Source organism: Mesoplodon densirostris, chromosome 5, assembly GCF_025265405.1.
Source record: "Mesoplodon densirostris isolate mMesDen1 chromosome 5, mMesDen1 primary haplotype, whole genome shotgun sequence".
Taxonomy (NCBI): domain Eukaryota; kingdom Metazoa; phylum Chordata; class Mammalia; order Artiodactyla; family Ziphiidae; genus Mesoplodon; species Mesoplodon densirostris.
Genome location: NC_082665.1, coordinates 107273152 through 107292760, shown reverse-complemented (window position 1 = coordinate 107292760; position 19609 = coordinate 107273152). Strand labels below are relative to the sequence as shown.

Below are 19609 nucleotides of genomic sequence, written 5' to 3'. Positions count from 1 at the left end.
CATTTACTTCTCAAAGTATCAATGGAGAGTGTAATACTTTATTATAAAAACGTTGTAATAGCTATTCTAACACATCCACACATACACAATACACATGAACATAGCTCTAGCACAGAAAACTCCTGTCACTTGTTTATAACAGGGTGGTTTGGGGAATAAAGAGGTCTTGAAAATGTTAAATTCTGGGAAAAGGAAGAAATCTTTATAGGTCATGTCTATATTTATATCAGTACATTTCACTTTAATATGCATACTTTAAAAGCAAAATCATGAAAATAACCTCATGCTGGGACAACATATAAATTATACAACGCAAAAGGGAGCTCAAGGCTTCTGGCACAGCAGTACACAATCCACTAGCTTTTCAAATTATTTTCCAAATATGTCAGCTGGATTCCTCAGCAGTAAATAACTGCTGAGGTTTCTCTTTAACTTGTTCGTAAACTACAAAAGAAGAGTACATTTAGGTACTTCAAATAAACTTGTTTTTTAAAAAGCACACTATAAAAACATATGATGAGCACTTTTTTCCCATGTTTGCTTTCTTTTAAATTGAAGTATAGTTGATTTAAAATACTGTGTTAGTTTCAGGTGCATAGCATAGTGATTCAGTTATCTTTTTCTGATTATATTCCATTATAGGTTATTACAAGATATTGAATATAATTTCCCATGCTATACAGTAAATCCATGCTGTTTATCAATTTTATATATAGTAGTTTATATCTGTTAATCCCATTCTCCTAATTTGTCCCTCTCCCCTTTGGTAACCATAAGATTGTTTTTTATGTCTGTGAGTCTGTTTCTGATTTGTATGTAGATTCATTTGTATTATTTTTTTAGAATCTCACATATGAGTGATATCATACAGTATTTGTCTTTCTCTGTCTGACTCACTTCACTAAGTGTAATATTCTCTAGGTCCATCCATGTTGTTGCAAATGGCAATATCCCTATTGCTTTCTGATACTTATTGTATCATGTATGTGGTTTGTTATAAAATTAAAATTTGTGGGCTTCCCTGGTGGCGCAGTGGTTGAGAGTCTGCCTGCCGATGCAGGGGACGTGGGTTCGTGCCCCGGTCCGGGAAGATCCCACATGCAGCGGAGCAGCTGGGCCCGTGAGCCATGGCCAGTGGGCCTGCGCATCCGGAGCCTGTGCTCCGCAACAGGAGAGGCCAAAACAGTGAGAGGCCCGCATACCACCAAAAAAAAAAAAAAAAAAAAAAAATTAAAATTTGTACTAATCAAGCATTACTTTAAAATATGAATAATGCCCACAGCAGGTTAGCATATAAATCATTTGTTTGTATTAATTCCCTCCATATAACAGTCATGAGCAGCTTCTCAGAAGCCAAATGTTACTTTCCCCATAGAGCGAAGATCTGTAAGAGCCAGCAGTGCAGAATGTATATAACATAAATATAGTCCCTTAAGAATATTAACTTATCACCTAATGTTCCTGAAAGAAACCTGTATAATTCAGGTCCCAAGTATCAGTTTGAATAAATATTTAGAGGTCAGGAAGATCTTTGAGAACCTCTTAACAGGTGAATATCTCTTCTGGAAAAAACTGTAAATATCTGAGCAATTATGCATCTAAATAAATGTACATCTAAATATCTTCTCTCCAAGGGACCTGATAAAGTGAGGTAGATATGAAAAACACTATGGTTGGTGTTAGGTACAGAAGGCCGCAAGTTTGGAGTTAGAAGACCTAGGTTAATGTTCCCACTTAATAACTGGGCAAATTATTTAATTTTTTGAATGCCACTTTCCTCTTGAGAACCACAAGGATATCACTAATTCCCCAGCATAATGTACACAGAGATAAAGGAGATAAAGAACACAAAAGTGCTTTATAAACTGCAGAGGACTACTCAGAGACATTAGATGGTTGAGCCAACTCATATTTACTGAGTATATACTATGCTCCAAGCACTGTGCTAGGTGGTGGAGATAAAGCAGCAAACAAGTAGACCTGGTCCCTGCTTTCACAGAACTCACGTCTAGAGGGGCAAGCCTATGTGAAGTTAAGAGTCAAAAAAAAAAGAAAGTCTGTACTTATTTTTGTTGATGGTTTCCTTTGCTGTGGAAAAGCTTTTAAGTTTAATTAGGTCCCGTTTTTTAATTTTTGCTTTTATTTCTTTGCCTTAGGAGACAGATCCAAAATAACATTGTTCAGATTTATGTCAAAAAGTGTTTTGTTCTACCTATGTTTTGTGCTAGGAGTTTTATGGTTTCAGGTCTTACATTTATGTCTTTAATCCATTTTGAGTTTATTTTTGTATATGGTATGAGGAAATGTTTTAATCTCATTATTTTACATGTAGCTGGCCATTTTTCACAGCACCACTTACTGAGTAGACTGTCCTTCCTCCATTGTCTATTCTTGTCTCCTTTGTCATGGATTAACTGACTGCAGTTGCGTGGGTTTATTTCTGGATTCTCTATTCTGTTCCACTTATCCATACATCTGTTTTTGTGCCAGTATCACACTGTTCTGATTACTGCAGCTTTGCAGTATAGTCTGAAGTCTGGGAGTGTGACATCTCCAGCTTTGCTCTTTTTTCTCAAGATTGCTTTGGCAATTTGGGGTCTTTTGTGGTTGCAAATAAATTTTAGAATTATTTGTTCTAGTTCTGTGAAAAACGTTGTGGGGGGACTTCCCTGGTGGTGCAGTGGTTAAGAATCTGCCTGCCAATGCAGGGGACACGGGTTCAAGCCCTGGTCCAGGAAGATCCCACATGCCGTGGAGCAACTAAGCCCGTGTGCCACAACCACTGAGCCTGTGCTCTAGAGCCTGCGAGCCACAACTACTGAGCCCGTGCGTCACAACTACTGAAGCCCACGTGCCTAGAGCCTGTGCTCTGCAACAAGAGAAGCCACCACAGTGAGAAGCCTACACACAACGAAGAGTAGCCCCCACTGGCTGCAACTAGAGAAAGCCTGCGTGCAGCAATGAAGACCCAGTGCAGCCAATAAATAAATTAATTAAATAAATTTTTTTAGAAATGTTGTAGGTATTTTGCCAGGGACTGCATTAAATCTGTAGGTTGCTTTGGGTAGTATGGACATTTAAACAATACTAATTCTTATAATCCAAGAACACAGGATATCCTTGCATTTCTTTGTATCCTCTTCAATTTCCTTCATCAATGCCTTATATTTTTCAGAGTATAGACCTTTCACCTTGGTTAAGTTTATTCTAAGATATTTTATTCTTTTTGATGCAATTTTATTTATTTTTAAATTTTTATTGGAGTACAGTTGCTTTACAATGTTGTGTTAGTTTCCACTGTACAGCAAAGTGAATCAGCTATGCATATACATATATCCCTTCTTTTTTGGATTTCCTTCCCAGTTAGGTCACCACAGAACACTGAGTGAAGTTCCCTGTGCTATACAGTAGGTTCTCATTAGTTATCTATTTTATACATAGTATCAATAGTGTATATATGTCAATCCAATCTCCCAATTCATCCCACCTCCTCCTTTCCCCCTTGGTATCCATACGTTTGTTCTCTACATCTGTGTCTCTATTTCTGCTTTGTAAATAAGAGCGACTATACCAATTTTTTTCAGATTCCACATATATGCATTAATATACGATATTTGTTTTTCTCTTTCTGACTTACTTCACTCTGTATGACAGTCTCTAGGTCCATCCACATCTCTACAAATGACCCAATTTCATTCCTTTTTATGGCTGAGTAATATTCCATTGTACATATGAGTCACATCTTCTTTATCCATTCATCTGTCGTTGGACATTTAGGTTGTTTCCATGTCCTGACTACTGTAAATAGTGCTGCAATGAACACTGATGTGCATGTGCCTTTTTGAATTATGCACAGACAACTCATAAGTAATGAAATTGAAACTGTGATTAAAAATCTTTCAACAAACAAAAGTCCAGGACCAGACGGCTTCACAGGAGAATTCTACCAAATATTTAGAGAAGAACTAACACCTATCCTTCTCAAACTTTTCCAAAAAATTGCAGAGGGAGGGACACTCCCAAACTCATTTTACGAGGCCACCGTCACCCTGATACCAAAACCAGATAAAGATATCACAAAAATAGAAAATTACAGGCCAATATCACTGATGAACACAGATGCAAAAATCCTCAACAAAATACTAGCAAACCAAATCCAACAACACATTAAAAGGATCATACACCATGATCAAGTGGGATTTGTCCCAGGGATGCAAGGATTCTTCAAATGTATGCAAATCAATCAATGTGATACACCATATTAACAAATTGAAGAATAAAAACCACATGATCATCTCAAGAGATGCAGAGAAAGCTTTTGACAAAATTCAACACCCATTTATGACAAAAACTCTCCAGAAAGTGGGCATAGAGGGAACTTAACATAATAAAGGCCATATATGACAAACCCACAGCAAACATTATTCTCAATGGTGAAAAACTGAAAGCATTTCTTCTGAAATCAGGAACAAGACAAGGGTGCTCATTCTTGTCACTGTTATTCAACATAATTTTGGAAGTCCTAGCCATGGCAATCAGAGAAGAAAAATAAATAAAAGGAATCCAAAACGGCAAAGAATAAATAAAACTGTCACTGTTTGCAGATGACATGATACTATATATAGAAAATCCTAAAGATGCCACCAGAACACTACTAGAGCTAATCAATGAATTTAGCTCAGTTGCAGGACACAAAATTAATACACAGAAATCTCTTGCATTCCTATACACTAACAATGAAAGACCAGAAAGAGAAATTAAGGATGCAATTTTAAATGGGATTTTTTTTGGCTTTCTTTTTCTGATAGGTCACTATTAGTGTATAGAAAAGTGAAAGATTTCTGTATATTTATCTTGTATCCTGAAACTACTGAATTCATGACTAGTTCTAATGTTTTTTGGGTAGAGACTTTAGGGCTTTATATATATATAGTACCATGTTATCTGCAAATTGTGACAGTTTTACTTCTTTCCTTCCAATTTGGATGTCTAAAAAGACATTTCTTTTTCTTGTCTGACTGCTGTGGCTAGGACTTCCAATACTAGTGGCAAGAGTGGGCATCCTTGTCTTGTCCCCAGTTTTAGAGGAAAGGCTTTCAGCTTTTCACCAGTGAGTATGATGTTAGCTGTTAGTTTGTCATAAATGGCTTTTACTATGTTGAGATATGTTCCCTCTACACCTTTTCTTTTTTTTTTTTTGGCTGTGTTGGGTCTTCGTTGCTGTGCGCGGGCTTTCTCTAGTTGTGGCGAGTGGGGGCTAATCTTTGTTTTGGTGCACTAGCTTCTCATTGCAGTGGCTTCTCTTGTTGTGGATGACGCGCTCTAGATGCATGGACTTCAGTACTTGCAGAACGTGGGCTCAATAGTTGTGGCATGTGGGCCCTAGAGCACACGGGCTTCAGTAGCTGTGGCATGTGGGCTCAGTAGTTGTGGCTCATGGGCTCAGTAGTTGTGGCTCACGGGCTCTAGAGCACAGGATCAGTAGTTATGGCACATGAGCTTAGATGCTCTGTGGCATGTGGGATCTTCCCAGATCAGGGATCGAACCCATATCCCCTGCATTGGCAGGTGGATTCTTAACCACTGCATCACCAGGAAAGTCTCTCTACACCAATTCTGATGAGAGTTTTTATCAAGAATGGATGTTCAATGTTGTCAAATGCTTTTTTTGCATCTATTGAGGTGATCATGTGATGTTTATCCTTCCTTTTGTTAATGTGGTATATAACACTGATTGATCCGCAAATACTGAATCATCCTTGCATCTCTAGAATAAATCCCACTTGATCATGGTGTATGACCCTTTTTATACATTGTTGGATCTTGTTTGCTAATATTTTGTTAAGGATTTTTACGTCTATATTCATCAAAGATATTGGCCTGTAACTTTCTTTTTTGGTAGTGCCTTTGTCTGGTTTTGGGATGTGAGGGATGTGAGAGTGTTCACTCCTCTTCAATTTTCTGGAATAGTTTGAGAAGGATAGGTATTAGCTCTTCTTTATGTGTTTGGTAGAATTCCCCTGTGATGCTGTCCTGTCCTGGACTTTTGTTTGTTGGGAGTATTTTTTTTTATTACAAATTCAATTTCACTACTTGTGATCAGTCTGTACAGATTGTTTCTTCCTGATTCAGTCTCAGCAGGTTGCATGCTTCTAGAAATCTGCCCATTTCTTCTAGGTTGTCCAATTTGTTGGCATACAACTCTTTGTAGTATTATGCTTTTATGTATCTCTGTGGTATCAGTTGTTATTTCTCCTTTTTCATTTCTTATTTTATTTGGATCCTCTCTCTTCTCTAAGACTGGCTAATGGTTTATCAATTTCGTTTACCTTTTCAAAAACGAGCTCTTGGTTTCACTGATCTTTTCTATTATTTTTTTGATCTAAATTTTACTTCTTCTCTGATCTTTATTATTTCTTTCTTCCTGCTGACTTTGGGCTTTGTTTGTTCTTCTTTATTTAATTCCTTTAGGTGGCAGGTTAGGTTTATTTGGAATTTTTCTCGTTTGCTGAGGAAGGCCTGTATTGCTATAAATTTCCCTCTTAGGACTACTTTTCCTGCATCCCACAGATTTTGGAAAGTTGTGTTCCATTTGCATTTGTCTTGAGGTGTTTTCTGATTTCCTCTTTGATTTCTGTTAACTTTTTATTTTGAGCAATTATAATGTGCTTTGTAGTTTTCTTCATGTTTTTGAGTTTGGGGTTACTGATCTGCGCCAACAGTTGTCAATAAATTTGGAAATTTTCACCTAATATTTCTTCAAATATTTTTTTCTGCTCCAACTCTCTTTTCAGGACTCCAAGTACATGTATTTTGGGTCACTTGAAATTGTCCCACAGCTCACTGATACTCTGTTGCTGTTTTTTTCCTCCTTCACTTTTCTCTAAGTGTTTCATTTTGGATAGTCTGTATTGCTATGTCTTCAAATTCACTAATCTTTTTTTTTTTTTTTTTTTTTTTTTTGTGGTACACAGGCCTCTCACTGTTGTGGCCTCTCCCATTGCGGAGCACAGGCTCTGGACACACAGGCTCAGCAGCCATGGCTCACGGGCCCAGCCGCTCCGTGGCATGTGGGATCTTCCTGGACCAGGGCACGAACCCGTGTCCCCTGCATCGGCAGGCGGACTCTCAACCACTGCGCCACCAGGGAAGCCCAAATTCACTAATCTTTTGTTTTGGTGTCCCTGCCTGCTAATTCCAATATCCAATGTCATATCTGGGTTTTATTTTCCAACTTCTTTGCATACCTTTTACGTTTTAATTCAATGTCATACATATACTGTAAAGTTTTACACTGTTGGAACCCAGATATTTTTGTATTCCTCAAAATATTTCTAAGCTTTGTTCTGGGATGTAGTTAAATTACATGGAAACAGTCTAATCCTTTAGGTCTTGCTTTTAAGATCTGAAAGGCATGACAGGAGCTATGTTTAGTCTAGGGCTAACTGTTTCCCACTATTGAGTACTTCTGAGTACTCTACCCAGTGTTCTGTGAATTATGAGTTCTTCTGATCTTACTGGTGAATAAGACTCTATTGTTGGCCCTGTGTGAATATGGGTATTATTCCCTCTAATCCTTTCAGGTGATTCTTTCCCTGGCCTAGGTAGTTTCCTCAGATCATGTACTTATACTTGAGGGAGGCCTTCTGATTGCTCCAGAGTTCTCTCTCTTCATACTTGCCCTAAAAACTCTGGTCACCTTGGTGCCTCTTGACTCTCAGCTCCATCTCCTCAAATCAATGACTATGTTGGAAACTTCTTGGGATCCCCCTTCCTGCTATTGCCTGGAAACTCTCTCAGGGCATTAAGCTGGGGCAAACATAGGGCTTACGTTGTTTATTTCCTGTCTCTAAGGAATTACTGTCCTGTACTGTCTGATATCCAGTTCTTTGAAAACCACTATTTCATATATTTTGTCCACTTTTTAGTTGTTGTAAACAAGAGAATAAACCCAGTCTCTGATACTCCTCTTAGCCAGAAATGGAATTCCTCCATCCTTGACTTATATTCACTCTAGAAATATTTACTGAGTACCTATTATTTTTTTTGACAATTCTACCAAAAATTTAATGTAAAAAATACCAATTTTACACAAATCCTTTGAGAATATAAAGGAAGCTGAAATGTTTCCATATTCATTTTATGAAGCCAGCATTGTCCTAAAATCAAACCCAGCAGAGACATAACAAAGAAAGAAAACCACAAAGATCCCTTATGAACATAATCATGAAAGTTTCTAACAAAATAGTAGCAAACTGACTCCAACATTATATAAAAAGAGCAAAATGGAGTTTATCCCAGAAATGCAAGGATGGTTTGTTATCAAAAATCAATCAAAATAATGTACTATATAGCAAAATAACCAAAGAGAATGTGAACATTTTAATATATGCAGAAAAATCATTCAACAAAATTCAACATCCATTCATAACAAAAATTCTCAGCAAACTAGGAAGAACAGCAAATTTTCTCAACATGCATCTAATATGCAATTGATGAAAGAATTAACAATTCTCTCAAGATTAGGAACAAGGCAAGGCTTGTCTGACTTCACCATCACTATTCAACACTATAGTAGAGGTCTTGACCAGCGCAATAAGGTGAGAAAAAGATATTAAAATATAGATGGAAGGATAATATATAGATCGATAGACAGACAGATATAAATAGATAGAAAATAAAGAAATAGATTGGAATTAAATAAAAATGGCCTTTATTCATAGACATTATAATTATAAACGTAGAACATCTTATGTATAAATATCCTATTACAACTGATATCTTAAATTAAGAAATAAATGGAATACCATAGTCATGTATCGGATGACTCAAGATTTTTAAACCTTCAGTTCTCCCTAAATTCAATACATAACCATCAAAATAGCACCAGGTTGTTTTGTAGAGATTGAAAGACAATCTTAATATTTATATGGAAATGCAAAAGGCCCAGAATAGCCAAAACAATTTTTTTAAACTCTGTTTAACTTTTTTTTTTAAACATCTTTATTGGAGTATAATTCCTTTACAATGGTGTGTTAGTTTCTGCTTTATAACAAAGTCTGAGTACCTATTGTATGCCAGGTGCCTCTGGGTTAAGTGATGGTGATAGAGTACTAGCCAAAGTATAGTTTCATCTCTCAGGGTCCTTATGTTCTAATGGGAAATAAAAATAGGTAAACAACCTGATTCTTGAATGTTTCCTAGACCTCCATTTTATGCTAAAGTTCACCTAGTTTCAATAATTTAACTACCACTTCTATGTTGATGACTTCCAAATCTTCTGATCCACTTCTTACCTCTTCCTATAAAGTCCAGTCTTGTGTTCCCCCACTGCTCACTGTTAGCTACATGAAACTGAAATCAGGGGTTTACCTAGGTTCCTCTTGTGTTCCCCTACATCCAGTCAGTCAAAAAGTTAAGTAGATTCTATCAGCTAAGTAATTTCCAAGTCCATCTTCTCCTATCCAGTCTATGTAACTCATTTAACAAACTTTAGGTATCTATTACATTCTGGGTATTTCTATGCCTTCAGTTTTGATCCCTTCCAATTTATCCTATATAACACAGGCTGAGCCATCTTTCTAAAAAGAAACCTCATTCCATCATTCCTCTGGTTAAAATACTTTAATGAGAATTTAGTGAATTTAAAATTAAATCCAAAGTCCTTACCACAGCTTACAAAGCAATTAAGGACAGAGACTCTGCCTCTCAAATTTCAGCTCTGTGACTCACCTTTATTCTTGTCCTATGTTCCAAGAATACTTAAACACTTGAAACTCCCCAGATGTACCGTGTTTTACCTCAAATTCTTTGTACATATAGTTCACTCTGCTTAGAATAGTCCTATCTGTTTTTTACCCCTGATTCCTTTAGGCTCTGTAAGATTCAGTTCAGACATCTCCTCCTACAGGAAATCTTTCCACAGTCTGTTTCATATATATACTTTTATTGGTACTCCTCTGGAGATATATATATAAATTCAGAAACCTAGCTCATTCTAACTTATACAAAAAAGATAATAACTGTAAAGGTACTGGGGTGTTTAAGGATCCAAGCAAAGGAGTACAGGTAAGCCTTAAGAACTACGATGAGGGACTCCAATGCCATCAGTATTTTCTCTCCAAGTTGTCTCCTGTCCTAGTGTCTTGAATCCTCTCCTTGTTATCTTCTCTCTTCTCCGTGCATCTTGTCTATTCTCCTCTTTGTGTGTCTGCTTCATTGTTCTTTTCTCTGCAGATTAACTTTTTACTATTTCAGTTCATATGATGGAAAGGTAGTCACTATCAGCTCCTGAACTTTGTACCTTATATAATCCAGAGAACTGAAGATAAACTATTCACCTTTTCAATTCAGTTCTAAAATTTCCTGGAAAGGACACTGATTGGCCCCTCTTAGGCCAGCTGCCTACCCTGAGCCAATCAGATAGAGTCAAGAGGCAGGGTCATGCTTTCACCTGGCTGCTCCTGCTATAATCATGTGGAATAAAAGTGTACAGATGCAGAAGTAGCAATTACCCTACCTGGGCTTCAGAGAAGGTAATCCTTAAGGTGGCCAATATTACTTGCTCTTTAGAGCCGTGTGAATAGTTATATCAGATACTTTCTTGTCTCCCTTAAAACAGGGCTTTTAGGGCAAGAACTGTGCCTTTCTTTCATCTACACAGATAATAACCAAATAGGGTAACATATAATATATAAACCAATTAATAATTAACTTCTCAAAAGACCAGGGACTGAAACAAATGAAGGAGCTTACATGATATAATGGGAATGAGCTTAAATTAGCATTATCTGTGAAAGCAACTTGAAAAAATAAAAATCTCTATACAAATATAAGGTAGTATCATTACAGTGATCACAAACATGCAAATAAGGAATTTAAGAATCAGCATACTCTCCTTATTACTGTGAGTTAACAACCACTGAAGGTGGAAAATGATAACACAATTACAATGAATGCCAGTATAACACAAAAATAAAGTTAAGACTTTCAAATATCAAGAGCCTTCAAGGATATGAGTCTTGAAATACATTTTTTTAAAACATCATATGCTTATGCCAAGGAAAAAAATCAATTTATATTTATTATAGTTTATGTATCAAAGTGTGGTTAAAGCTCAAAATAAAGCTAAATGCGTACAATGAGAGGAAAGACACTTTTGGCTCTAGGATTTCATTTTTTTCTAATTTACCTGGTAAATTAAAGTATTCCTGTCTTATGGAGATATTACTTTATATATGATTAAAAACTTTATGACTAATATATTTTAGAATGGATATAAGAAAAGTAGTCTGTACCAAATTATTATTCAATTCGTGATAAGGATCAATGAAATGATATGTGTGAAGATACATTCTAAAGGATAACATACAATGTGGTGAGAGACTGCTGGATGCAGTAGTCTTTATCAGCAAAGGTCCAGCTGCTTCAGACCAGGTCGGAAGAAGAGCTTGGAGAGTCTTAAAAGAGAGCTGAGAGGGACATTCTTGACTGGATAAAAATCATTTGAAAATTATGAAGATCAATGGCATCATATTACTGTCTGACTTTTTTTTTTTCTTTTTGGTGCGTCTCTATCCTGCATAAAGTGAGGGAAGACAAAATGGATTCTAAGGGTAATTCCTGCTGTTTACCCAAGAATGTTCACAGATGTTTCTGAAAATATATCTTAGCACATCTTTAGTGTTCTCCTTTTGATGAAGTTGGAAAGGTTCGGGCCTTTTTGCTGAAGAAAACAGGCTGGAATGATGTTTCCTACAAAGGCTTTGGACACAAAGCCAGCTAGAATCTATAGTAGGAGATGAGCTTTGGACAGAAAGTTTTGGGATGAGTTAGAAACCCTAAGTAACAAGATTAAGAAATGTCTATATTAACATAATTTTTACGTTTCTCTTTTTGATCTAAAAAGTATAATCAGCTGGAAGCAATGGTAATTCTCTCCCAGTTAGCACACCAAAAGGAAGCTTGTGTATCTGAATCCAAAGGTCACAGAGAACTGAAGCCTGCACTCCCTAACTGAAGGTTGCAAGTGTGTGCCAGGCAAACCCACATCACTGGAGTGCTAGGAAGGATTCAAGGATGAGAGTTGTAAGTTAGATATTTTGTTAATGCCAAAAATCAGCTGCATTATGCTTGCTTGAGATCCATTTACGCATTAGCCCAATTTGCTATTATTTATACATAACTAAAATATTAGTTAAAATTGATCAATGCTGAATTTTCCCCCTTTCAACTCACCTGCAAGATTCTTTGCAAGATTGATGGAAGGGCAATAAATGCTGCCATGTTGTTTAGAACTTGCATGGTCAAAGATTTCAGAGCTGTTATAATAAAATATCAATATTAAGGTTAGTTTAAAATAAGAGTTTTTTTTTTTCCTGTAAGTCACAGGAATACAACTTCCTAGAAATTTGGCTAACCAAGGCCAGTTTGATATTTTAAAGTTAACTGCTGGTAAGTTGCAAAGCTACTATTATCCAAGACAAATGATATAACTGGTGCCACAGAAAGCAGTGAACATGAAAAAATGAGATCAACAGTACAGTATGATTTCATTAAGGAAAATAAAAATACGATGCTGGGAGAAGGTATCAAAATGACAATCATCAGCAGATAGAAATTGGGGGACAGTATAGGTGGACGCTATGACCTTACCTTCAGAGTGCAGGTGAGGCGCAGCTGAACTAGACAGCTTCTGAGGTGCCATCATTGCCTCCAGTAATGGAAACCAGAGTGCCTATAATGGCAGAGGAAACCAAAGGAAAACAAAAGTACTCTGTTGTTTTTAAGAACAACTAACATCAGCTTAGTGTTTCACAGGTTGAAATGTACTTGTCACATACATTTGTTGGTAAAAATTAGAAAAAGAAAAGATGGAACACTTGACTGGGAAGAGAAAAGACAGTAAAAAAGCAAAGACCACAGCCAGAACAGATATCTTTACTATGCACCTTGGGAAAATAAGGAAGCTGAAGTTAAGTAAGTCTAGACCTTGGAACTGCAAATCTTCTGTGTCTCAGAAAAGGGTAGGTTCAAAGGAGCCAGAGCAGAGCCTCAGGCTACGTTCTTAAATGTTTCACTGACACAGTCTAAACGGCCCTTTGTACTGCAGAAGGGAATAAAGAACTCTCCCACAACTACCCTCCCCCCATTTCTCATCAGCTATGTCAAGCAAGATAAATAAATACAGTTATCCAAAGTTTTCTCCTATATCAAGCATTATTTTGTTATTTCCTCAGTCATCACAGACTAAGAAGTGGAAGTTAACATTATTTCAATTAACATTTCCAACCACATCATGACATAAATGAGCAGATCTAACATTTATTTATTCCTATTACATAGGGCACTGTATTAAATGCTTTACATACATTTTGTCGTTTCAATCTCATGATAACCTTATACAGTAAGCATTATCTTTACTGGAGATAAGATGCTGAAGCTTAGAGAAGTTGAGTAATTTGCCAATGATTATACACTGCCATATGTGCATCATATGTGTTCTTCCTAAGCCTTAGGAAAAATCTTCATCATCAAAAATCAAACCAATACATTTTAAAATTTCAAGCATATTTTCCTGTTGGGTAATGATTTACAAAGGCCTTATTTCACCCAGTATCTTGGGAGAAACCTATTCCTGCAAACATCCAAGAGGTATGAAAAAAAGTCAGTATTGACAGAGCAGGACAAGCATGGTTAAGGGGACAGGCTAATGGTCTGGTGACTTTCCCACGGGGTGACCCTCCACTGAAGAGCTCTACAAGGAAGCCCTTATCTGCCCCCATTTGAGGTTTTCTAAGGCCAGGATTTTATGTACTTTTTTTTTTTAACAGTATTTCTTCAAGTTCTTAAGATACTGATTTTAACTATGTTGTATACTGGCAATTCTTTATTTTATTGAAATTTTAATTTATTTTATCTAGTATGCATGAATTTTTAATCTTGTATTTTATTCTTGGATGGCTTTACTTAGCTTGTGTTTTCGTTGCCTATTTCAGTTTGTTTTTACAACCACATCATTTATTTCTATGTATTTTTATAGTCTTTTAATTTAACTGTATATGGTATACCCAATTTTTACCTTTTGGTTTTTATATTTATTATATTTAGAAATTTGATTTAAATTTTTTCTTATTTAGTCCAGAAATTTTAGAAGAATTACCTTTTTAAAGGTTAGTTTATTCTTGGTTTATAAATAGCAGACTGGGGGAAGCATGGTTGCAGAGATAATAGCCATGGGAAGTGTTCATACCGTAAATAGAGAAATTGTTCTTCTTCAATTAAATCTCCACATTAACCTGAAATATAACCTGAAATATATGGTAGACACCTTTTAAATATTTTGTCTCTCTTGCTCTTTAATGTTGGTTCTTAAAATGTTAACTTGGATAAACTCTAAAGTAACAATCCATGATAATGACAATCCTAACCCCTGAGAGCAACACAACTGAACCTGAATTACTTTCTCATGTTACATAATCAACAGCTTTCTTTTTCAGGGAATTATGTGCATAACAAAGCCATATTCTTTATTATATGCAATCACTGGACACTGGGGTAGACGGACATACAAAGGAGGACAGGTATAGATTCTACCTAGGAAAGGACTGACAACACGACTTTCTGCAGTCTAACTTTAAGGAAATACTCCATGACATTAAATCTTCTGAAGAAACTTCTGGAAAGAGACATTACAGACAATTCATTATCAAGCTTTTGGATACTTCAAATTTTCTAGTTAGATTAGGGTTGGTGGCAACAGCTCTTGTTCTCACTCTCTCCAAACCAAAAAAAAGCAAAGAGGAACAAGGGAAACAACCATGAAAATCCCCCAAAATTAATGTTTGGTACTACATAAAATCAGTTCAGCATTTTCACAAAAATAGTATTTACATAAAAACTAACATGCAATGTTTTTGTTGTTGCTATGAACGTTGTTCAGAAAAGAAGCAAAAACCAGTTGTTGGAGGGTGGGGGGGGAGTAGAGAGTGGTGTGAGAGGCACGTGTGTGTCTAAGAGAGGAAGAGACAGATTCCAACTCAGATATATTTTTAGACAAAAAAATACAGAATAAATTACCCTTTCACCACATCAAAGGAAGCCTTAGTCCTGTCTCTGATTAAGAGATAAGAGTTCAAATATAGTCAGAATAATCCCTAGAGTTCTGGAGGCATGAATTTTATATCTAATTCTACCGTTAATATATGTGAATCTGGACATATTTCAGCTTATGTGAGCCTAAATGGCTTTATTTATAAAACATAATTGTCGTTTTTCCTTAAATTTTCCATGAGAAGAAGGAAGAATATCAAATAGATGTTAGGGAGGAGACAGAAGGGTTGAAAAATATTTATGTATATTTATGTATAAACATAGCTTTAATAGTTTTACCCTCTTGTATTTTTCTATCAAAATATAACCATGTCCAAATGCAGACAGTTAGCCAAAAGATAAATGAAAACAAAAACTTAGGAATGGAAAAATCAGGGCAAAAGGAATGTTGTAAAGCCCATAATCCATTTAAATAAAGATTGAACAACTATGGGAATTGTGGATACACAAAAGAATGTATTGTTAACCTTAATGAGGTAAAATAACATAACTAACTAAAATTCAGAGGGATGAAGAAGGAGGCTGAAGCAAGTGTGTATGAGTTCATGTAAACTTCCTTACTGGTCGGACATCATAGATATTATAAAAACCGAAATGTAATTATAAATGATACTTTTAATCTATTACAGTTATTTAGATTTTTTCAACTTCAGGGAGATGTATTAAGAGATAGTGTATTGAAGAACTATTTATTTGAATTTCAGAATTTCCTCAGTTTTACATAAGCTTCCTAAATGTGATTAAATACTATATTTTTAAAGCAAGCATTATTTGATTCAATTTTTCTAAAATTATGTTAACCTAGGTAGATAAAAAATATCTAGAGTGATATTCACCAAATGATAATGACGGTTATTTCTGGGTGATAAGATGGATACGGGGTAATTTTTTTAAACATCCCTCTGTGTAACTTTCTGTATTGCGGGATTAAAAAAAATAATGGGTATGTATCATTTCGCTCAAAATAGTTTTTTAAATAAAAAAAACACATCTATTATATAAATGTGTTTGTTATACAATTTATATTCTAAAGGGTATTCAAAATTTATGACCTTAAAAAAACCCTTGGGCCTCCCTGGTGGCGCAGTGGTTGAGAGTCCGCCTGCCAATGCAGGGGATACGGGTTCGTGCCCCGATCTGGGAGGATCCCATATGCCGCGGAGCGGCTGGGCCCATGAGCCATGGCCGCTGGGCCTGCGCATCCGGAGCCTGTGCTCCGCAGCGGGAGAGGCCACAGCAGTGAGAGGCCCACATACCGCAAAAAAAGGAAAAAAATAAAATAAAATAAAATAAAAAACCCTTGACAAAAACATAAAGGAGAAATTTACCCATCTCATAAGAACAGAAACATACCAAGTTTATCATTTTCATTGGAACATGTATGGCAAACTATATAGGAAAAATTTACCCTGCTTCCCATTTCAGAAGCCCAGGCAGTGGAAGGAGGCCAGGTGGTGTTAAGTCAGAGGCCAGAGCCTGGAGGGGCAGGCGCAGTTATGCCATACATATCACACTGCTAACTTTACTTCTTAAAACTACTGCACAATTTAGCTGTCAAGTTGCATCTCGCCCCCTTGGTTTCTGCTTCACTGCTGTAACTCCCACCCGCCCCACGTGCTCTACTATATCTCCTTCAGCTCTGCGTTCTCCCTTTTTGCAGTCTGGAATCTGTTACAGACGTGGTTTCAACCTTGGCTGCACAGTGGAATCATGTGGGAAGCCTTAAAACATACTGATGACTGCGGCCCAGCCCCAAAGACTATAATTTAATTGATCTCAGGTACAGTCTGGGATTTTTCAAAGCTCCCCATGTGACTCTTATGTGCGGCCAAGGTTGAGAACTACTACACCATAGCCTTCTTGACCTTTTTCCGCTTTCTCTGTATCCCTTGAGGCTTTTCCTCTAGTGCTTCATGCTCATCTTATCCACGGGGAATGGTACAGATGATAAATGGACGACACATCCACAGTACCACTACACAGAATACACAAAAACTCAGTCCAAAGAGAACAAGGACATCTAGTATTCACACACCTAAATTTTGCAGCACAGCCAAATCTAAGAATATAAAGCCTTTTGTGAGAACAAAGCAGACAGGCACTCCTCGTAATAACTTTAGGAGTCTTATACTCCTGGGAGCACTGAACTCAGGTAGCTGAGAGGGCAGTGGAAATAGAATTAATTCCTAGTTTCAGACCAGAACAGATTTTTAAAAGCCTCTGTAGTCACTCTCCTACCTCTCTCTGCTGCTGGTTCAAATTATGTGAATTTCTCTGGCAAAGGGCAATTGTCTCCACCATGGTCTCTTCAACATTCTTCAGTGAGGGATCCTCTTTGGTATCTAGATTGAGAAAAACTGTTAACATCACTCAAGGGTATATTACTGATAATCTCAAAGCTTCTGTGAAAAATTAAACAATTTTTTCTCTGCATACTTTTAGTTTTCTATGATATAATCATGTATAAGACCTGATACTAAACTTCAGTAGATAAAAAGCAGGTAGTTCTTTGCAACAGTTTTCCATATAAATGTCTGACATTCCTAGGACAGAGAAAGCACATCATACTTAGCATTTTAATATGCTTTAGCTATGGAAAATCCCCAACCATTTATCTGTGGATTAGTTAATAGAAAGATTATCTTTTATCTTTCTTGCTCTACCATTTCTTCCTCTATTTCTTAAATGTATGTATTTCTCCAAGATACTATCTCAGGCCCTTTTCTTTTCATTTTTATCAATAATTTCAGCCACTCTTCTAGTTTTAATTCCCATGTCCTTGCTAATAACTTTCAAATATACACCTCCAGCCCTTATTCCTTTCATAATCTGCAGGTTGAATTTTCACCAGGCTCTAGGACATCTACCTCTACATGGACATCCTGCAATCACTTTGAACTTTATATGTGCAAAACCCAACCCATTTTTCTTACTTCAAATCTGCTCCTCCCCCTACATTTCCAAACTAAGTAAATAGAACCATGACCTTTAAGTCAACCAGTTTATAAATCTTCACCATCTTTGATGCTTTCACCTGTACATTCAAATAAATTGTTAATTTTGTTAATTCTACTTCCACATTCTCATATACCCACTACTTTACCCGAGTGGAGCCCTTCATCACCTCGTTTGCACTACTGCAGCAGCCTCCAAATTAACTTTTGACTTCCAAATCTTACCTTCCTCATTCCCTTTTATACTGTCACTACAGTTCTCTTAAGCACAAGTCCAAACATATGAGTCTCATGAACAAAAACTATCAAAGACTTCTAATTTTTACAAAGAGAATGTCAATAAACCTCTGATCCTAAGTAAATACAGTAAACATCCTGGTGCATCTTCCCACCCTTGGTGCTCTTATATCACCAGATTATTTCCTCCTCCCCAAGGTTACTAGCCAGGCACTTTCATGCTCATGTTCTCCTCAGCCCAGAAGACCCTTTCCTTGCTTTTGTCTATGAAATTCCTATTCATCATTTCAATCATGATTACTTCAAAGGTCACATCTTCCACAAAAGAATCTCAGTTACAGGTAGTTCCCCAATTTTCCACAACTCTTTGCCACTCTCACTGTACCTCTTTTATAGTATTTGATTCTACACGCATTAGAGGTTTTTATTTACATATCTGCCTCCTTCAAGAGACTGTAGCTCTTTGGGTGAGGACTGTGTTTTAGCCATCTGTGTATCACCCACAGAAACTAGCCCAGTGTTGTGCAATTACCAAATCCTTCAAAATTCTTAAGCACACTGTCAAAATTGAATCTGACAGTAAATCGCAGTTATGAGACTATTACTGAGAAATTTACCTTCATTGGAATTCAAGGAATTGGCTTCCCTACACATATCACCTGCAAATTACTGTAGTGATTTGGGGGAAACATTCTTCCTACTTTTCCCACAATCCTTCATGTAATGTCTATAAAAATTATTCTCATAACAGTAAATTGAAAGAGAAAGATGCCATAAATGCAACAAATCTAACAGTCAAATTGACTGAACATATACTAAAGCACAAAAACAATAATTAAATGTTTAGTTGGACTAAATATAGAAAAGTCAACCAACTGTTATGGAAGTTCCAAAAACAAATAATATATGGAGAATTAGGGTAAAGGTGTTAAGGGGAATGTGTGGGCTAAGGGGTCCAAGAAATGTGTTAGTGGGTTAAAAAGGTAAAACAATCTAAAAATCACCTATCAAGTGTTTCTCTGAACTTTGGGAGGGATATTTTGAAAATGTCAAGTAATAGGAAAACAAATAATCCAATTCAAAAATGGACAAAGTGGGGCTTCCCTGGTGGCGCACTGGTTGAGAGTCCACCTGCCGATGCAGGGGACATGGGTTCGTGCCCCGGTCTGGGAAGATCCCACATGCTGCGGAGCAGCTGGGCCCGTGAGCCATGGCCGCTGAGCCTGCGCATCCGGAGCCTGTGCTCTGCAACGGGAGAGGCCACAACAGTGAGAGGCCCGCGTACCGCAAAAAAAAAAAAAAAGTGG

The 19609-nt window shown here is 36.7% G+C and overlaps 1 protein-coding gene across 4 annotated transcripts in view; it reads right to left on the bottom strand.

Moving 5' to 3' along the window:
- VPS8 (VPS8 subunit of CORVET complex) overlaps positions 1-19609 on the bottom strand; it is a 293886-nt gene that overhangs the window by 89938 nt on the left and 184339 nt on the right. For 3 of the 4 annotated variants that reach the window (XM_060099245.1, XM_060099244.1, XM_060099247.1), the window contains exons 39-41: positions 17350-17468; positions 12655-12736; positions 12238-12320 (exon numbers count right to left, since the gene is read on the bottom strand). In XM_060099245.1, coding sequence (XP_059955228.1) covers positions 12238-12320; positions 12655-12736; positions 17350-17468 — 284 coding nt within the window. The remainder of the gene's footprint in view (positions 1-12237; positions 12321-12654; positions 12737-17349; positions 17469-19609) is intronic. The other variant, XM_060099246.1, reaches the window with a different exon arrangement.